Below are 21,265 nucleotides of genomic sequence, written 5' to 3'. Positions count from 1 at the left end.
ATGACTCTGAGTTTGCAATTGCAATAACAATCAGGTTTTCATTGTTGATTTATTCTCTTGATGTTTCTAATGCTTTTCCTTTCGGACAAATTGGAATTGATTTATGATTATCGTTTAGGTTAGACCACCATTGATAAGGCTTTCATGAGAATATGCTATAATAGATATTACCTAGGACTAGGAATACCTTATAGCAACCGGATATTCTTGATAACTTCATTGCTTGATTTCATCATAAATTTCTAAGGACTTAGGGTTTAGGATGAAGGATCAAAAGGTTTTTTCACTAAGGACTTAGGATCAAACAACCTTAAGAACCGGTAATTGATTATTGAAAATAAGTTGTTGCAATAGAAATTTCAGAGTTGTTACATTGTCAATCATCCACTATTCCTAGCATGTTACTCATCTTTGTTAATAAGTCAATTTCATTTACTGCTTATTCTGCTTTTCGCTAAGTGATAATCACCAAACAAAACCCAATTGAAGTTTTTGTTTAATTGAACCTTGAATTGAACTCATTATTCCTGCGCAGTCCCTGAGATCGATATTCGGGGAGTTTTTCCTATTAATACAGGAGGCAAAATAGTACACTTGCTATTTTACCGATCTGTTAGATCTATGTTAATTTCATGTTATTTATATGCCATGTTATGCTTTGAAATCATGTCAAGTTCATGTTATGTGTCACCACTTCAATCTATGGGCGGTTCCATCTTTGTTAAGCTTTTCCATCGTGTTCGGCTGAATTTTGAGGTGGACCACTTCAAAATGGAAAAAATCTTTCTGATAAACAATACCTTGTCATAATTGATACACACTATGTTATATTCCATTTCTATAAGATAACTCATTGTAGGGAAACACGTAAATTTTTCCACGTATGTTAGAGCGTTAACACAAGGAATCAGAGCATTGTTAATTCCATTGTATTGTTCTTTTCCCCCGTATAGCCTCGTGTATGATTCCTTATATGCCTTCAGCTCTTTGATAAAATATTGGCGAACAAGTGTGTGATTATTCTCTCCCTTATAAAGCAAAGTTGAAACAAGTAAAATCCACAATTACCATCAACTTTAACATCTAAAATCCAGTCTTGCGTAAAAAAAATAAACATCTAAAATCCAGTCAATGTATTTGCGTATAAAAACATGCAGATCTTTAATGTGTATCATTTTTGGTAAAAATGACGAAGGTGGTGGTTTATTGATGTAATCACGCTTAATAGAAAATCTTAATGATCATCAATAATAGACATGCACATTACCTGTAATTTTAGTATTTTTTCTCTTTTAATGTCAAAATACAGTAGGATTACGTTTGCAAATAAATTTTTTGAATAAGAATGCAAGAAATGTTTGGAAGGTTTAAGGAAATACGTTAAGATCTTGAAGAGTACCACATATGCATGGTTTAACACAAGGTAATATAAAATTAATTTTCTCGCTCGATTTAGTTCAGATTTCAGTTAATGAAGGGAATGTCTAGAATTTATAATTCAGACAAATGTTTACTTGCATTGGATGGGTTTATGATGAAAAGATCTATTGCATTGTGGTATTTTTCTGGCATTTGATGTGTTTGAATTCCAATCTAGAGACGGTGCAAAAGGTATCTATGAATGGGGAAAACTTAGATATAATTTATTAGGTGTGGTTTATACAATTTTCCAATCAAAATGTGATAAGTGTATAATTTCCACCTACACATATGCAATTTTCTCATATTTCCACTCCTTAAATGATACTCCCTCCATTCCCTTTGATAAGTAAATTTGATTTTTTAGATTCATTGAATAAATAATGTATTTGGACTATACACAAACTAGATACAACAATTACTCAATAAACATTGTCAAGTTTGCATATAAAAGAAAATGGAGGGAGTACTTAATTATACTTGTCATATTTTCATTAAAAAATAGTATAAACTACACTTAAGGAATTATGCCTAAGTTTTATCTTTTTTGAATTTCCATAGACTTTGAGAGAGCTAGTAAGGATACACTGAGTATCCTCCTGATCGATCACCATTTGCACTTGGTTTTAGTCAATCACTCGGCAAAAAGTCTATCATTTCGGTAACACAATGTGTATCATTTATCGTTTTTCGTATTCTATTTCAGTTTCACATTTGGTTAGTTTGCAGTTGCATTACTTAGAATTTCATAACAATTAAGGTATTTTTGATGCTTGGTTTGGTAGTGTTAATATCTCAGATGTAAGCGAGCAAGTCCGAGTCACTGATGCGAAGCCGGAGGACAGTCTTTAAAAGTTAAAAGTGTGATTTTCTCAAGAACAGGAGTCTGACACGGGTCCCCGTGTCACCTGAAACGGTCCGTGTAAGGATGGGCAGATGAAGATGTAGCAACCGGCCTAAAATTTTAAGGTAAAGAGTCGCCACCATTTATTTTTATCCTAAAGGAAGGGAATTAAACGGATTACCCTATGGTCAGAGATTCTATGTTCGTGAGTCGGTTAGACGGAGGGAAGGTGTTAGGCACCCTTCGTCTCCCTTGTATTCAAGGGGACCCCTTCTAGGTTTAGGTTTTTATAAATTTAAATTGAAGATACGGTAAACGTACGTTCACCTATATCCAAAAAATAGTTTTATTGATATGTTAGTATTTTTTATAGTTATACTCGCTAGGGTTTCAAAACCCTATGCCTACGTATCCTCTAGTGCAATGAGGAAGTCAGAGTACCGTAGTTCATAGCAAAGTCGTTGATTAGTTGTTTTATGGATTGTGAAGTATTTTAGAAAGATTTCCTTTGAATTTTGTCTGAGAGATTGGGAATGTCGTAGTCGTAGACGTAGTGCATAATTGATTTTCAAAATAAATCCACTATCCTATTTTTTTTTAAAAAATAATATCAAATTTGAATTATTATGTTATTAGGAGAGAAAAGAGTTTGAATTAATTATAATTAGATATATAAGATATTGCATATATTAGTAATTGTATCTTAAATGAAGATTAGAAACAATAAAATAAGTTTAATATATTATTCAATCAATTATATAAAGAATATTCTTTTGTACATTATTTATCATAAAATATATCACTTATATAAAATATATTATTTATTCGGTAATTATAAATATTAGTATTAAGTTTATAAGGATTATATATTATTTGATCAAATAAACAAAATTATCAAATAGAAATTAATTAATTCTAAATATTTATTTAAAATTAAAGGGGTGCATTTAAATTTAATAAGATAAATTAGGGGGCGTCTAATAGTAAAAGAATCTGGCCTAAAAGTATATTTGGGGTCCAGTTCGGCGCAGGGTGCAAATTATAATTAAAGGATGTAACCTTAGTAAAAAGTTAGAAACACAAGTCTAAACTCAAGTGAAAAATTTTGTATCCAAATAATAAAACAAATAGGTAAAGTTAGTAAAAGAAAAAAAAATAACACTTGCATAAGGGATTCCAACAACCTTAGCTTGATAAATCTGACGTGAAGATCCAATTGTTTTGTTTCAAAGTTAAAATAAAAAATAATTAATATAAAAAATAATAAAACAAATTCTAATTTGACTTTTTCAAATCTAATAACCTATTTCTATTAAAATCAAACGTGGAAGTCTAACAAACAGACACTATTTTTCTTTTCCCCCATATCTACACGTCTCTCTCTCTCATAAAACACCCACAAAATTCTTTTTTTCTATCGGTCCAAACCAACCACACAAGAAGATTAACAACACATCAAATGCACAAAACTCATGAAACAACAAGCATAAATCGTGAAAATCAAACCTGCAGATAACGATAGGAGAATCTGTGTGCGGATTCGGACAATGGCTGCACGACCATTTGTTGTAGTTGGAATCGCGTGGGTGTCAGTCACGATGGCAGCGTCGGTTTTAGCAGTGTGCAGTTCAGTTCCGTTCCGAATCTTCTTCCTCTCCTTTCGTGTTTGGCTATGCGTTTCAGTGGTTGTTGTATCTCTTTTTGAATACAAATTGTTGTTGCAGGTACCGATACGATCAAGGCTGAATATGGGGAAGATTGATATTCAGTTCTAATTTTTTTCTCCCCCCTTTTGATTTGATTCTTCGGTTTTTATAGCCTTACATCTATGTCACAAATGGTATTGAACAACAAATTAATTGATATTAAGAATTCTGTCCTCCATGATTAATTTCTTTTCATTTTTAAGTGATATTGTCTTGAAGGCATTTTGAATAGTAGAAGATTCCGTCTGTCTCTATTGTATGACTTTTTTTTTTTGATTTATTCTTGATTAATAGTAACGTCATAATAATGATTCCAGTAATAGTAAACAATTTACATAAAACTACTTTTTATAATAATAATAAAACAAAATTTTCTAATATCTATCTTTTATTATCAATTTTCTATTCTTCTTTTAGACTCTAAATAATAGATTCAAAACCTTAGAAAAAAATTAAGTTGAGAAGTAGAATTTAAAATACACCAATTATAAAATTAAATTTGAATTGGAAAATTTTAAATTTAATTTTTCATTTCTAAAACCTATAATAATAATAATAAAAATAAAATAAGAAATATAAGGACAAATACATTTAAAAAAAAGACCGGTGGTATTCGAACTCAAGTTATTTTACTTTTGCATTTTTTACTCTCTCCTTACTATCCCCTAGGCCACTATACTTTATTCGAAATAAAACAGCGTTTGAGAATAAATAAAGGGCGGGCAAATTTGGGGTATGACAAAAGAGTACAAGAGGATAAAAAACAGAAGGTTGACACGGCCGACCGTGTCACCTGACACGATCCGTATCAGTAGGCCTGATGCAAAGAACTCACAAATAAGAAAAGAAAGTCGTTGGCTCGTGTTGGCAGGCGCGAGAAAAGAAAGTTGTTTTCAAATTCTGAAGTGCTTTGGTTCATTAAGGGTACTTTGGACTTTCCGCATGGTTGTTTGGTAACCTGAGACTATGTAAACCTAGTTTGGAAAAACATTTTGGCATCTTTGATCAAGGAGGATAGAGAATTACAGAAGGAAGAAAGAGCTAGCGAGGTTTTTGGGAGAAGGAGATCTTCAAGAGCAATAGCGATTGGAGATCAAAAGAATCCAGAATTTTTTTAATGTTTATATCTCTCTTTGTAATTTTCTTGAATATCATGAGTAGCTAAACCCCCCAATGCTAGGGGGTGTCCCTGAATTGCATATGTTAAAGACCAAATTTCCATTATTTTTATGATATTAATGTTTTTATGAGTTTAATTTATTGTGCAATGATCTTAATTCTTTTTCTATCGGACCAATAGTTTTTTATTTAAGGTTAGGTCGGACAAACCACCTTAACGCTTGTGCACAATAATACTACGGTGAAATTGCTTAGGAATGAGGATTTCAACCGTAGTAACCGTTAAAGTCTTGGTAAGCAATTCAAATTGCTTGATGTCACCATTAATAGCTAAGGAATTAGGATTAAGAATGACTATCAAAGGTTTTTGGCTAAGGAATTAAGGAAAACAAATCTTGAGATTCGGTATTGATTCATTTTCACCATATGTCATAAAACATGGACGAACGGTCTTCGCGAAGCAATTCACACACCTAACCCTAGCATGCTTTCTCATTTATTATATACCTCTACTTTTCGCTCTGTTTAATTTGCTGTCATTAGTCTTATTCTCAAACAACCAACAAATCCACATGATCTTTTATTGAGTTGAATCATTATAATAACTTATATTTCCTACGCATTCTGCAAGATCGATACTTGGGATTAACTCCCTCTTATTACTACATCGATAAAAATAGTACGCTTGCTATTTGTCCACTTGTTATATAGGTTATTAAGATTGAATTAGGTTCAAACATTAATCGACTATGTGGTCTAACGGGACAATGCAACCTATATTTTAATATTATTATTTTAATTTTAAAATTAAATATAATATACAACAAAATTACTATTATTTTCACACAAAAATTAACAGATAATATAATTAAGTTCTTTTTCAAAACTATATTTACAAAATAAAAATGTATTCTTCATGTGAAACTTGGATTCACAAAGAATACACTAACATTATATTCATGCAAATAAATATAAATAAATGTTATGAAATATGTTCATAAAAAAAACACTTCATTTCATAAACATGATAAAATAATATTTAAAAATTTCAATAAATCAACATACTTGCAAAATATATATTACATATACATAAAAGTAAAAAAAAAGTGTCACAGTCAATGTTTTAAAAACCGGATTGATCTAGTCGATTAAACCGGTTCAACCTTGAACTGTTGTCTAATCTAGTTCGATTAATAAATAGTTAAGTCTATAAAATAGGGATAAAATTGCTTCAAGCGCAAAAAACCAAAATAACCGTAAAATCGAAACCGATTTTAGTGAACTAGACGGTTCAAAAAATCAAAGATAATTTTTTTATATTTTGTTTCATTTTATTTCTTTGTTTAAATCTAAAAAATTAATTATAGCAAACATTTAAAATTGTATAGATGGAAAATAAAAAATAAAATTGAAAGGCACGGGATAATGGAAATGTAAATAGAAAGAGAAGAAATAATGTAATGTTTGTGGACACATGATAACTGATGTTGGTCTTGGAAAAAATGTGAAAAATTATACTGATAAAGAACTTATGGTTTTGAGTTAAACAATTAGGACAAATATATAAATATTGGTCCTTAACTAATTTTATGATTTGTTATAGGATCTTATATTGCATTCTTCTTATTTTGTAAGCTTGTTTTTTAGTATCGTATTTATTGAGAATTTTATTTTACAAATTATAATATAAATTAATTTTATAATTTTATTAGAATATTTAATAATATATTTATTTATTTTCTTAGTTTAAATTTAATATATGGCTCCACTACTGTTGAGTCGGTTGAACCATGACCCACATGTTTTAACGATTCTTTTTCCGATTCGATTTTTAAAACATTGGTCTTAGTTCAAAAGATACATTACAATCTTAAAGATTACAAAATTGTGGGTTTATCCAAAGCTTGATGGGCTAACCCACTCCAATCCCTTTTCGAAATATTTCTATACACCCATATAAAATAAAAAAATATTCTTGAAAACCTTAAAATGACATTCGGATATGCATATTTGAACGCACCTAAAACAAATTTGAGATATTGGTTAATTCAGATATGCATATGCGAACTCAGCCAACGGAAATTTTAGATATTGGTTAATTCGAATATGCATATCCGAATTAACCAATATCCTAAATTTTTTTTAATTTTATTTAAAAAATATTTATTTATAATATAGTTATAATATAATTTAAGTGAGTTATTATTAATAAAGAATAACTTAAATAAAAATTATTATAAATAAAAAATAAAGAGATTAAATTAAATTTTAATTTTGTAATAACTTATTTGTCATAATTTTTTTTAATAAAAGTAATATTTTTTAAATGGCTACAACGTTATGCATTATAATTAATGAAATTATCATGTTAAAATTATCGTTTTATTAATATTATAATTTTTAATTTATATTAGTTTTTTTTCTTTAATTAATTTTATCAGAGAATGGAGGAGAGAAAGACTGATCGCGTAACTTAAATAAGTCTATCTGAATTCCAATCTTCGAAGGGGGAATTCGGAGTCTAATCTCTAGGCATATTTTTACTTACATTGGATGTGTTTGTGATGAAGTGGTTTGTTGTATTGTAGTATTTTTACTTACATTGGATGTGTTTCTAATGAAGTGATTTGTGGTATTGTAGTGTGTCCGAATTTCAAACTCAAGACGGGAACAGATGGTTATATTCAGTTTTTCATCGGGATGGAAGAGAGTAAGGGTTCAATGAGCAACTCCTTTGTTTATATGTGTTGGCTCACCAGACTGAAATAGATCAGAGGTAATATATTTGATGAGTGAAAGTTGTTCATATACACAATGAGAGAAAGCTCAAATACATTCAAACACCATTAAGGTTAGAGTATAGGAGATCATGAAAAATAAGACGTCATGTAGCAAAATACAAGTATCTCTAAATTGATAATGATGAATACTCATTACCATATATTGGTAAAAACTCTTTCATACAAACAAAGAAAAATTAAAATTAAAACCCTTAACACTCTTCTACTCATAACATTGATTCACATCATATTTTTCTTATGACTTAAAAATTAGTCTTAATTACTTCCTAGCTCTCCAAGCTGTTGTTGAAAACAATGACCTATCTTGCCAACAAATTACAACACATCCATTTTCTTCTCTCATTCTGTATCCCTCACAGCCATAACTCTGCAGAAACCTTCTTGCTTGTAACATGCCATAATAGCTTAAAGGCACATTACCAAAACCACACAAATCAAGTCTCATAAACCACTTATCAAGCTTTTCATGTCTTTCCTTTCTTTCAGCTCCTTCACAAGCAATAATGTTCTTGATTTCCTCACCAAACAGCATTTTCTCAACCTTTAATCTCTCTAGTGATGTTCTTGACACAGTTGATTCCAAACAATCGAACAATGCCGCATAAGAATATAGAGCTTCAAGCAGCCTCTCCATTAGAGTTGAACCGTTGTGATTTGAATCCTGTTCGGTTACAACCATGACTTTCGGCGATAAACTCCACAAGGCGTTGAGAAAGCTCTCTGCATTCATTGAAGCAGTTGAAGATGCTGGCGAAGACGACGACGATGCTGAATCGGGACTTGGACTATAGCCGTTAACCATATCTTTTTCAAGTAAATCACCTAATGATGTGCTTTGGTTCATAAGCATGACTTTTTGAAGGTGAAGTCCATTTGAGTTTCTTGACAGAATAGGAGTTTTTCTCCTTGAGGATGATGATTCATCATCCAAAGCCAAAAGAGAATGTAATTGCAGTATAGAACTTATTGCAAGCGCTTCTCCAGTTTTCACACGAAGTTTGTCGAAATCAAGATTTTCTAGCTTGCTAACAACAGGGTTGAATTGGAACGGTATATCCAATTTTTCAGCTTCTTCAGATAGCTTATGAGCCATTTGATCCAAAACCTCTTTCTGCTGATGAATCCCCGTGATTCTCAAATGAGGAGGACCTTCGGGACGAGCACTCAAAACTTGAAAAAGAGCAATCCATTGTGCAGGCTCAGCAGCATTCAGATCAATGATATGAACCATTTTCTCACCTTCCATAGATTCAACAATAGCTTGATTAGTCATAATATACGCCACTTTCAAGAAAGGGAAAAGCTCAAAAAAGTACTTCTGAACAAGAATCTCTTCAGAAAGCATAACAATTCTCGTCGAATTCAAGGCTCGGTGAAGTCCAGGCCAAGTTTTGAGTATCCTATCAGCAAGTGCTTCAGTGAAATATGCAGCAATTCTCTGCATAGTGTCTCCATCAGGAGAAGCAAGCTGAGAAATCTGTTCAAGTGTTGTGTTTGCATTTTCAAGACTACCAGAAGCTACATGGTTTGCACAAGTGAGTAACAAATGAATCAAATACAAACCCCTTTCTTCAGATTTCAATTCTCTACTCAGCCATGGATATGGAGACCCTATTCCTCCTATACCAGGTGAAAGTGACATCATGGAAAATAACTGTAGAGGTGAACAAGTTACAGATGAAGACCCTTCTTCTTGAAACATAGATTCCATTCCATGTAACATGCAACAACAAATCAAGAAACTAGGTACTAGGGTATAAAATTAAGTTTATTTCAGAGTCAAGTTCAGCAGATCCTACACGGAAAGTAGAGTGAATTTCAACTGATTAATGGAAAGTTTAAGCAGAAAGCATGAAGAACCCTAGAAAAGGCAGATTAGTAGAATTCACGAATGGAACAAGGAAAAGCTTAACCGTTGGTGGGTTTTGTAATTGAAGAAGAAAGAAGAAGAAGCCCCATGAAAAAAACAAAGCTTGGTGATAGAAAGTGTAATGGGTTGATGTGGGAGTAGAAATCAATGTTTGGACTGAAGTTGTTGATCATGGCAACGTTGTCGACAATGTAATGAAGGGCCCCTTTTGTCTTTATTGTTTTGTTGTATGTAATAAGTGAGTGGAGTATGGAATTGGTGAGAAGTGTGAGTCTAGGTTGTTTCTGTCTTTATGTCTAGAAAGTTTTGTTTGTTTTCAAAGAAAAACATCCAATGGAGATGTTTTGTTTTTGTCTTTACATGAGGTGGATAGGGAATCGAGGCTGGCCAAAGAGTTATAAATATTCTCAAAGTTAGCAACAGTCCAAACATGCCATAGCAAAGACAAACATTGCCCTTGGTTTTGTTTCTTAGTGGGGGAGAGAGTGAGAAACCAAAATATGGTTTTGTTTTATATTGGAAAGCAATGACCATACAATTGGTATTATCTTTCTTTTCTATTAAGACAAACAGACAAAGATGTTAAGGAAAAATACAAAACTGGATTGTACGTTTATCTCTATTTGTGGATTCTTAGGTGGCAATTAACAACATAACTTTGCTATCTTCCATTTTTCTTAGGAATTGACAATTCTTTTGGGAATTTACCAAACCCAAATAACATGCCAACACACTTACTTGCTTTTGTTTATGCTTGGTTAGGTGCCGTGTAATAACATAACATTTCTATATTGCCTTTTAATTACAAATTAATACTCCATTACATAACAATTATAAATTTCTTATACTACCAATAGTTGATATTGTTAAATTAGACGTTATTATAAAATTTAAATCATGATATTACTGTCTATTGATTAAGAAAAAGTTATTTATTAAGTACAATTAATTTTTTAGATTTTATGTAAAATATATGTCAAATTTACTAAAATTTCATTTCCTATTTATGAATAAACTATTTAAATTTAATAATTTAAATTAAATAAAAAATAAATTATAAATAGTATAAGAGTTTATTAACTATTATAAATTCTTTATAATAGTAATTAAAATTTGAGATATTTTTTGTTTGTTTATAACAGTGATATGAGATAATATTTTATCCGTTTTATAAAAAATATCTTATTTAAATTGTATATAACAATCAAATGTGTTAATTTTTATTAAATATATGATAATTATTGAACAATTTCTAATTCATTATTAAAAAAATAGTAATAGAGATACCTAACTAAGAATCATATAACTAACTTGAATATCTAACTTAGTTACTAACTAATTAAATAATAATAATAATAATAATAATAATAATAATAAAAATAATAATGAAGTAGGGTAGATGCTAGTTAACTCCGACTTTAATATAGATGTTGTGTCAAAGTATCGTCCAGAACAAACTAAAACTATGAGAAAGATTAAATTTCTTGAAAAAAAACAAGAAATCCTTAGGTTTTCATGAAAGAGAGAACTCAGAGAAGAAGGGAGAAAAACAAGAAGAAGAAAAAATAAGATAAAACTATGAGAAAGATTGAGTTTCTTGAATAAAAGCAAGAAATCCTATTAGATTTTCAAGGAAAGAGAGAAGAAGGAAGAAAAAGAAGAAGAAGAAAAATTAGGATTGGTTGTAATTGTTTTTCTATTCACTTTTTCTATTAGAGTTTACAGATTACAACTGAATAACAACCATCAACCTCATAAATCTCCACCTTGAAACAAACTCTACAACATCAAGGGAACAAACTATCTTTCTTGATACACCTTTATCAATTGCATACAGTGGAAAAACTTGCAGCTTGACAATGTGTTGGTGATAATATCAGCCGCATTATCTTCAGTCAAAACCTTCAGCACTTGAACTTCTTCACGCTCGATTATTTCTCTGACGAAATGCAGTCTCACATCGATGTGCTTGGTTCGTTCATGATAGGTTAAATTATTCAAAAAATGTATGGCACTTTGAATATCACATTTAACAGTGATAATCCGACCTTAAATTTTCAGCTCCTTAACAAAAGCTTCAAGCCACAATGCTTCTTTCATAGCTTCAGTGAAGGAAATATATTCCGCTTTAATGGTTAATAAGGTGACAACCTTCTGAAGTATCACTTTCCAACTGATTGTTGTGCCAAACATAGTGAAGACATATCGAGAAATAGATTTTCTAGAATCCATACAACTTGCATAACCAGAGTCGACATATCCTTCAATTTCTATTTATTATCATCACATTAGGCTCCACCATAAATCAGTACGCTGCTCAGAGACCCATGTATGTACCTTAGAATCCACTTCAATGCTTACTAGTGAACCTTCCCAAGATTGGCCATATACATGTGATGTGAAATCGATGCCAAGAACAAAGTATAATAGGTTTTTTTGGCAAGAAATCCACGAGGGTGGGAAAGAGGGAAGCAAGAAGAACACAATGAAATTGGTTATAAAATGCTATTCCTTACTTTCTCTTTAAAAAAAGATTAGAAGTGTTACAGAATAACAAATAACCTCTCACATCCTAATTAGGATTTGCAGTGTGCAATGATGAAAGACTAGTATGCTATTTATAATAAAACCAACACACTAAACTAATGAACTTTTACACACAGACTCATTACATAAGGCAACTTAGGGAACAAGCTAACTTAAATAATTGGGCATAACAAACAGGCCCAATTCGTCATGCTAACAATCCTAACATACTTCGACTTCCATTACAACATATGAACAGACTTTGATGACATGCTAAGATCTTGTCGAATTATAGAACCAAGAAGCTATCCTTTGACCATACTAGAGTTTGATCCAATATCTCAGAAATATCCACATTGGAACAAACTTTATAATATCAAGGGAACAAACTAGCTTTCTTTATGTTGCTTTATCAACTGCATATATTGGAAAAACTTGCAACTTGGCAAGGTCTTGGTGATCATATCAACAACATGTGATATGTCGAAATCTTCAACACTTGGAATTCTCCATGCTCAATTATCCCTCTTACAAAATGCAACCTCACATTGATGTGCTTAGTTCGCTCATGAGAGGTTGAATTTTTCAACATGTGTATTGCACTTTAACTATCACATTTAACAATGATAACTCAACTTAGAAGTTTTAGCTCTTTAGAAAAACCTTCAAGCCACAATGCTTCTTTCACAGCTTCGGTGAGGGCAATATATTCAGCTTCAGTGGTTGATAAGACAACAACCTTCTGAAGTGTTGCTTTCCAACTTATTGTTGTGCCAAACATAGTGAACACATATCCAGAAATTGATTTCCTGAAAAACCATACAACTTGCATAATCAGAGTCGACATACCCTTTGATTACTGTTTTAATATCTTCACCACAGGCCCCACCATAAATTAGGACTCTGTTCATAGATCCATTTATGTACCTTAAAATCCACTTTAATGCTTGCCAATGAGCCTTTTCAGGATTTTCCATGTACATACTTACAAGACTTACTGCATATGTTATGTCAGGTCTAGTACAAACCATAACATATATCAAAGAACCTACTATGTTAGCATATGTGATGATATTCATATAGGCTATTTCGACCTCAATACTAGGACATTGATTTATACTCAGCTTTAACTGAGGATTTGTTAATGTCACAACAAGCTTTGAATTTGACATATCAAATTTGTCGAGAATATAACTAAAAGCATCATGATCAAGCTAGAATATAACTATTAGGGGTGGCAAAACGGGTCGTGGCCGTCCGACCCGCATATCCGCCAAATAATGTTGGGTTGAGTCGGGATTTTGGGTATGCCTCCACTAAAGTTCGTCCCGTCAAAACCCTCCGTCCACCAAAGCTCGCCCTACCAGAATCTGCAGCCCGCCAAAGTTTGTCTCGCCTATTCGTTCAATCTATCCCGCCTTAAGCTCACACTTTTTTAGTTAATTCTAGTAATTCCAATTTTGAATGGTTTTATTTTATACATTTATTTGTGAATATATGCAATATGTTTTTAAGTAAAATTTATTAAATAGACACTTTATAAAAAATTATTCTAAAAAATAATTGAAAAATTTAATTGAAAGGTAAAAAAAGCCTATTATCTTGATTCAGAGATGTGCAATCACGAGGCAATCCGTTTTTCCATCCCTAATAACTTTTGATTTATGCATGCTAAATCAAATAACGAATATATTCAAACTTGATTTAGAGACGTGCAATCATGAGGGAGACTCAATAAATGATAATAAACAAAAGCGATAAGACAAGCAACAGAATAACTATATTAGGGGCGCCACCCCTGAATGTGTTAGGCGCATGCAACAATATCCCCTAGGGATATGCATATCAAGCTTTTACTTGGAATTGATTTGACTTTTATCTAAAAACAAAGCTTGGGCCCCATAAAACAATGCGCACAAACATCACAACATAAAACTCATAAAGAAATTCTCTACTCCATTACAATCTCTCTCCCCTTTTGACAACTTCAAAAAGAGATACACGTTATTTTGGGTCTAAAATTAAATAACCAACCATAAACAAGTAATTCCAGATGAACACATATGTTAAACAACTAAGGAGAATATACAACAACAAAGATTGGAGACAGATACAAAGATAAGCATGCTACATGCAACAAAATGCAAAATAGACAAGCAACACCAACATTCAACAACATAAAATTAAGTGATCAAAACTATCATGTAAAGGAATTTAACAACTTAAATAATACATGAAGAAGTAACAAATGCTCGAATGCACATAATTAGAAACACACATTTAAAACACTTAAATGCACATAAGAACAATCAAAGCATTCTAGAGATGAATGAGTAAAGTAAGGAAGGTAATAAGCAAACCAATGAACATATCTAGAACAAACATAAAAACAATGATATATATCAGATACAAGAGTTATAGAGACATACCAATACATAAAGCAGAAGTATGATCTGCTATAAAATAGTGTTAGTGAAAACATAATGTATATAGAAAATAAATTTTAACAAAATTCTCATTCTATTTAAAGCACGGGAAATCTAAGATTCCTAAATCCCTACATATCTTGTGAAAATGGTCTCTTGACAATGGTTTTATAAAGATGTCAGCAAGCTGACTTTTAGTGTCAACATATTCAAAAACAACATCTCATATTTCAACATGATCTCTAAGAAAATGGTGTTGGATCTCAATGTGTTTAGTTCGTGAATGAAGTACCTGATTCTTAGTGAGACTTATCGCATTAGTACTACCGCACTTAATCGGAATGCAACCAAGTTTTAAATCATAATATATAAATTGTTGCTTTAGCTATAATACTTGTCCACAACAACTACAAACAGCTACGTATTCAACCTCATCAGTAGAAAGAGCAATGCTATGATGCTTCTTACAGTGCCAAGAAACTAAACAACTTCCCAATATGTGACAGGTACCGATAGTACTTTTCATATCTGACTTGCACCCCACGAAATCAGAATCAATATAACCCTCTAAGATACAAGCACCACCCTTAGGATATCAAAGACTATGTTGAGGGATTCCTTAGGTGATGCTTGATATCTAGCACACATGCACACGCTAAAAATGATATATGGCCTACTCGAAGTTAAATAGAGTATGAATATGATTATATATTTATATCTGGTAATGTCGAAGTTCACTCCTCCTTCGTCTTTGTCAATAAGCGCATTAGAAGCCATGAGTGTTAAAATACTTCTAGAATATTTCATATCGAACTTCTTGAGAAGCTCTAAGCAATATTTAGTTTGACTTAAGAACGTGCCTTCTTTGGCTTGCTTGATTTACAATCCTAATAAATAGGTTAACTCTCCCATAAGAGACATCTCAAATTCTCCTTCATTTCTTCAAACTAGAAAATATATTGACAACGAGATTCATTAGTAAAACAAAAAATAATATCATCGATAAATGTTTGAACTAGAAGAATATGCTTTGCTTATGAAAATTATATTTTAATACACAAATCGTTTAATACATGGTTAATTTAATGAAAAAGATTTTAATGCTACTAAATCATTATTTTGATGCAAATGAAAATTAACTTTAATGCATAAGAAAAAATAGTTTTGATGCATATGAAGAATAATTTTGATGCATACAAAAATATTTTGATGCATGAATGACTATGATGAAAACAAGACAATTAAAAAAAAAAGATAAATAAGTGAAACTACACGAAGATAAAGGAGAATGAAACAATCATACCAATTACGATGATCTAGGACTTAACATGCTCTAAAAGTAACATTAGCAAATGATAACACCGATACAACAAAAAGAATACAATACGATCAAAAATATGATTGTATACATCTTCATTCACTTGCTTGAGAATCTACACATATTTCTAGACACTCCTCCTCAAAACATCAATAGATAGAACTAGGTATCCAATTTTAGTTTGATCCTTTGGGGTTAGTTAAGGTACACATAAGAATCCATGTCATTTTACCATTTTAAACTTGAACGTTCCTAATATGAAAAATAGGCCTAACGTGTCCCTTATCACCACAATAATGAAAAATAGCTTTAGCTGGAATGCTTCTTCTACTTCTCTTAGTGACACGAGGATTTTCTTAAAAATCGTCCCTCTATCACTTGAAGAGCTACAACAAGAACAAGATAGTGAAATAACATGAGTTAGTTTTCCTTTGAGATTTTCAATTTCAAGTTTTAAAGTTGGACATGTAACACATTTTACTTTTTCTATTTTTTCAACTAAAGTATCAAAAACATTATAACACTCATTAACTAAAGATGTATACACTTCTTTAAGAGATTCTAAAGTGCAGTTAAGACTATTTATCTCCTTTTCAAGTTTTAAATTCATTTCTTTTTGGAGAAATTTTTTCTAAAACGCATTTATAGAATTCGCATACTTAAGGTCGCTGAATATGGGCATGCCCGAACGAAAAAAGGCCCGAGATACTCTTTGGTTCCCTCCCAAGCAAGGCTAGAATCAAAGGAGGAACTCCCGACTCAAATGTGTGATATCAAAGTGGACGCTGGTAGTATATCGAAAGGTAGCAGAACAAAATATAGGGAATGCAAGAGTAAAAAAAAAATTTAGATACAAAAGAGTTCGAGAGCCAGACAAGCTAACGAGCGAGTGTATTTGCTTCAAAGCGGGATATGAAAAGGAACCGCCCATTAAATCACTACCAATTGAATAAAAGATAAACTACTCTAAGAATTGTAAACATAAGCATGCAATATCCTACGAAAATTTAAATATGAGAGTAAAAAAGAGAGAAGACATTGGTGTTTATAGTGCTTCGACGTTCGTCCTCGCTTTGCCTACGCGCACTATTCAATGGTTTCTCATTGGAACATGTATTGTTCCTTTTTATTTTGACAAATATTGCAAGAGTTCATATAATCACTAGTCCACAATAATGCTGAAGGAAATAAATCTTCTATTTGGATCTTGACTTGTATACAACTTAATGCCAACTATTCTGCGTAATCTTCACTCGATTAACACTTATGAATCTTCCAATATTACCAATTCGCTCCAAGCCTTTGTATGTAGTAATCTCTTCTCGACCCTACCGATTCTTTGAGCAATAAATTGTTGGCATATTTGAGAAGAAGTACGTCTTATGCGTAGCCTTCCACACAATCACTACCAAGGCAATATGGAGAGAAGAACCTCCTTCTTTTCACTAGAAGTTATCAGCACCAATGACAACAACCTCAATCTTGCAAGAACCTAAAACTCCTTACCCAATCTTCAAGAATGATTAGTTTCAAGACAACGTCTCCCTTAATCAATTACAAATCTTCCATTATCAAGATCTGAAATCAAAATAAAGGTTGAAGAAGAAAGAAACTCGTTTGCAAGGGTTTTGAACTTTTCAAAAGTTAGAAGTAGTTGATTTGACATAAAATCACACAAATGCTTATGAGAGTCACTAAAGTTGTGTAAAGTTGTAATTGGAAAATGATAACAAAATGATTTTATTTGTGCTTGAGATTAAGCGTAAAAATGAGTGGAAAAAGGTAGTTATATTCGAATAACGAACATCTTATGGTTTGAGTCAAATGAGCAAGTGAAGTAAAACAAGAAGAACTCAGATTTTTTACCCATTCATGCTTGATTCGAATCAAGAACAAAATCTGATTCAAATCAAAGACCATGTGATTAGAATAAAGTGGAAATCTTGATTCGAATATACTGCAACAGGCCCAAATGAAAAAGCTGAAAAAAATGGTCTGATTTGAACTAGTTTAAGTCCGATTTGAATCAAATCAAGAAAAGGTGGCAAGAAAATACTTGATTCGAATCAAGTGTGAAGTATGATTCGAATCAAAGTGTTTAAAAGCTTTTGTTTGCCTCTGTTGGATTTGATTTCAATCAGAAAGTGTGCTTGATTTGCTTGATTCGAATTACACACACAAAATCTCAATTTTCCTTAATTTCACAATATTTTGAGATTTTTATTTGCACCCAACTTGAATAAAAATATATATGGTTCTTATTCCACTAAAAACATCATGATCAGGCTCGAATATAACAATTGATTTATGCATGCTAAAATGAACTACAAATTAATTTGATCTTGATTCAAAGTTGTGCAATCATAAAGGAGCCTTAATAAACAATAATAAATAAAAATGATAAGATAAGCAACAAAATAACCGTATTGGTGGCCCTCCCTCTAAATGTGTTAGGGACATGCAACAATCTCCTCTTAGGGGTATATATATATATATATATATATATATATATATATATATATATATATATATATATATATATATATATATATATATATATATATATATATATATATATATATATATATATATATATATATATATATATATATAAAGAGAGAGAGAGAGAGAGATTTTTTCAATGATACAATTAAAATAAAACTTCTTAAACCAAACTATCTTGTCCCTTGATTTTTGATTGAATCTCGTCTGCAACTTAGCTAACTAAACCTAGTACATTAATCTTAATCTTCAACCTTTGATGAATTTCAATCTTGACACTAAATCAATTTTCACTCAATCATAATTACAACCCTTGAACACTTTCTTCGACAAGTTGATATATATAATGAAACACCACATCAATGGAGAAGGGCTATCTCTCTTTTTCTTCAAATGGAACTTCAATTTTGAATTCCATAGTGATCAAAATCTATGTGAAAACTAAATACTTCAATAAACAATTAGAACTCTAATGTTTTCTCATAAAGGTTGATAATTATCCATGGACCAAATGAAGATAAAGATTTGAGAGAAATTAAGTTATGTTTTTAGATATCACTTTTGATAAATTTTTATTTATTCAATTTTAAGAATGAAAAAACTTTGATGTATGTGCTTGATTGATAACATTAAATTTGAGCAAAATAACCTTAAATGAATTAGTTCAAATGTTACTAGTTTGCCTTGAATGATCATGTCTTTGAATCGATTCAAACAGTGTGTGAATCGATTCCCACAACTTATTTGTAATCGATTCAAGCAAAGTTAACATTTTTAATCGTGCCATGAATCACCTTGAATTAGTTTATTTAAGATTGACTTAAGTCAAACTTCATTTTATGCAAGAAAACCATTTTTACTTTGGGTGTGAAAAATTTAATAAAAAATTCAAAATACGATAAATTATTAAAAAGAAATCATAAAGAAACAAGATAAATCGATAATGTGTACGTGATTTTGGTAAAAATTATAGATCAACACTCAGTTCTAGAATTGTTCATGGTATAGTTCTCTAAAAGAACCAAACCGTACCAAACTGAATCATAACAAATGATTATAAGAACTGAAGCGCTTGAATTTGTTCATAACCGAACTTACCCAAACAATTGATTCGCTACACCAACTCTTAATTTTGAACCGTACCAAACTGTTAATAATTATTTTTAAGAGAATTGCTTGTTATGGTAAACAGAACCATTGCATTTTTTTTAAAATTATTTCTAATTAAAAATCATTTTAGACTTTTTAAAGCTATTTTTACAAATATTATTTTTATCACTAATACGTAATGTGAAATATTTAAATTCAAATCGGTTTAACGTAACATTGTTTAGATAGATTGATTTTTCAAATCCAACCATTATATATATATATATATATATATATATATATATATATATATATATATATATATATATATATTTATATATTTATATATTTATATATATATATATATTTATATATTTATATATTTATATATATATATATATATATATATTTATATATTTATATATTTATATATATTTATATATTTATATATATATATATATATATATATAAATATATTTATATATTTATATATATATATATATATTTATATATTTATATATATATATATATATTTATATAAATATATATATATTTATATATATATATATATATATATATATATATATATATATATATTTATATAAATATATATATATATATATATATATATATATATATATATATATATATATATATATATATATATATATATATATATATATATATATATATATAAAATTATTATTTTGTTGTTTGCCTAAACAGAAGAAATGTATTTTTAGTCCCGGTAAGTTAGCGAATTTTGGATTTTCGTCCCTTTAAGTTATTTATTTTTGTTTGAGTCTTTATATCTTAGTTTTTGTTTGAGGTTTAGTCCTTAAAGTCAAAATACGCAAGAAAATTTACAGATTTTCTGGGAATTTTGATTTTAGGGAATAAAACGAATGTGAAAATAAAATATAGAGACTCATACAAAAAAAATTTACAAGGACGAAAATAAAAAACTAGCTAACTTACAGGGATCAAAATTGCATTTAAATCATTTATCTTTTATCTTATTTATCACTTATATAAAAATATTTCATATTAAATATTATTACCACTAAAAAAATTAATTTTAAAAACTAATTTTTCATATATAAAATAACATTTAATAGTAAAAAAATAATTTAAAGAAAATACCACTAAACCAAAGTTATAACATAACCAGTTAATACCATACTATAAATATGATTAGTTAATTGGGCTTCAATTTAGTATATTTTGATTCGGTTAACAATTTGGTTCGATTATTAAACTGTTTGATAAACTATAGACTTCATAAATTAAAGAGAACGATTCAATTATTGTTATTTAACAATGACCCGGTTCAGTTCTTTGGTTTAGTACAATTTTATAAATTTTTTGAACGACCCAAGTCAATATACATAGAGGTCTAAACAAATTTTATAAAGAGACGTTTTAAAATTAAAAAAAAAACTCCTATTTAAAATTTATGGCTAAATTACAGTTTTGGTCCCCCTATTTTATCTGATTCACGAATTTAGCCCCCCTATTTCAAATTCAAACAGTTTTGGTCCCCCTATTTTATGTTTAAACAGTTTTGGTTTCCCTCTCATATTTTTTCAAAGAAAATCAATGATATTTTTTAATTTTTAACTTATATTTTTATCTACAAAGTTTA

The 21,265-nt window shown here is 30.2% G+C and overlaps 1 protein-coding gene across 1 annotated transcript; it reads right to left on the bottom strand.

Annotated features, from left to right (window-relative positions):
• Positions 1 to 7,885: 7,885 nt before the first annotated feature.
• LOC131652501 (scarecrow-like protein 3) lies at positions 7,886 to 10,210 on the bottom strand. The gene has a single exon (XM_058922362.1). The coding sequence runs from the start codon at positions 9,610 to 9,612 to the stop codon at positions 8,149 to 8,151; it is 1,464 nt and encodes a 487-aa protein (XP_058778345.1). The 5' UTR covers positions 9,613 to 10,210; the 3' UTR covers positions 7,886 to 8,148.
• Positions 10,211 to 21,265: the final 11,055 nt, after the last annotated feature.

Source organism: Vicia villosa, linkage group LG2 (genome assembly GCF_029867415.1).
Source record: "Vicia villosa cultivar HV-30 ecotype Madison, WI linkage group LG2, Vvil1.0, whole genome shotgun sequence".
In the NCBI taxonomy this organism is placed as follows: Eukaryota; Viridiplantae; Streptophyta; class Magnoliopsida; order Fabales; family Fabaceae; genus Vicia; species Vicia villosa.
This window is presented reverse-complemented; position numbering and strand designations above follow the sequence as displayed.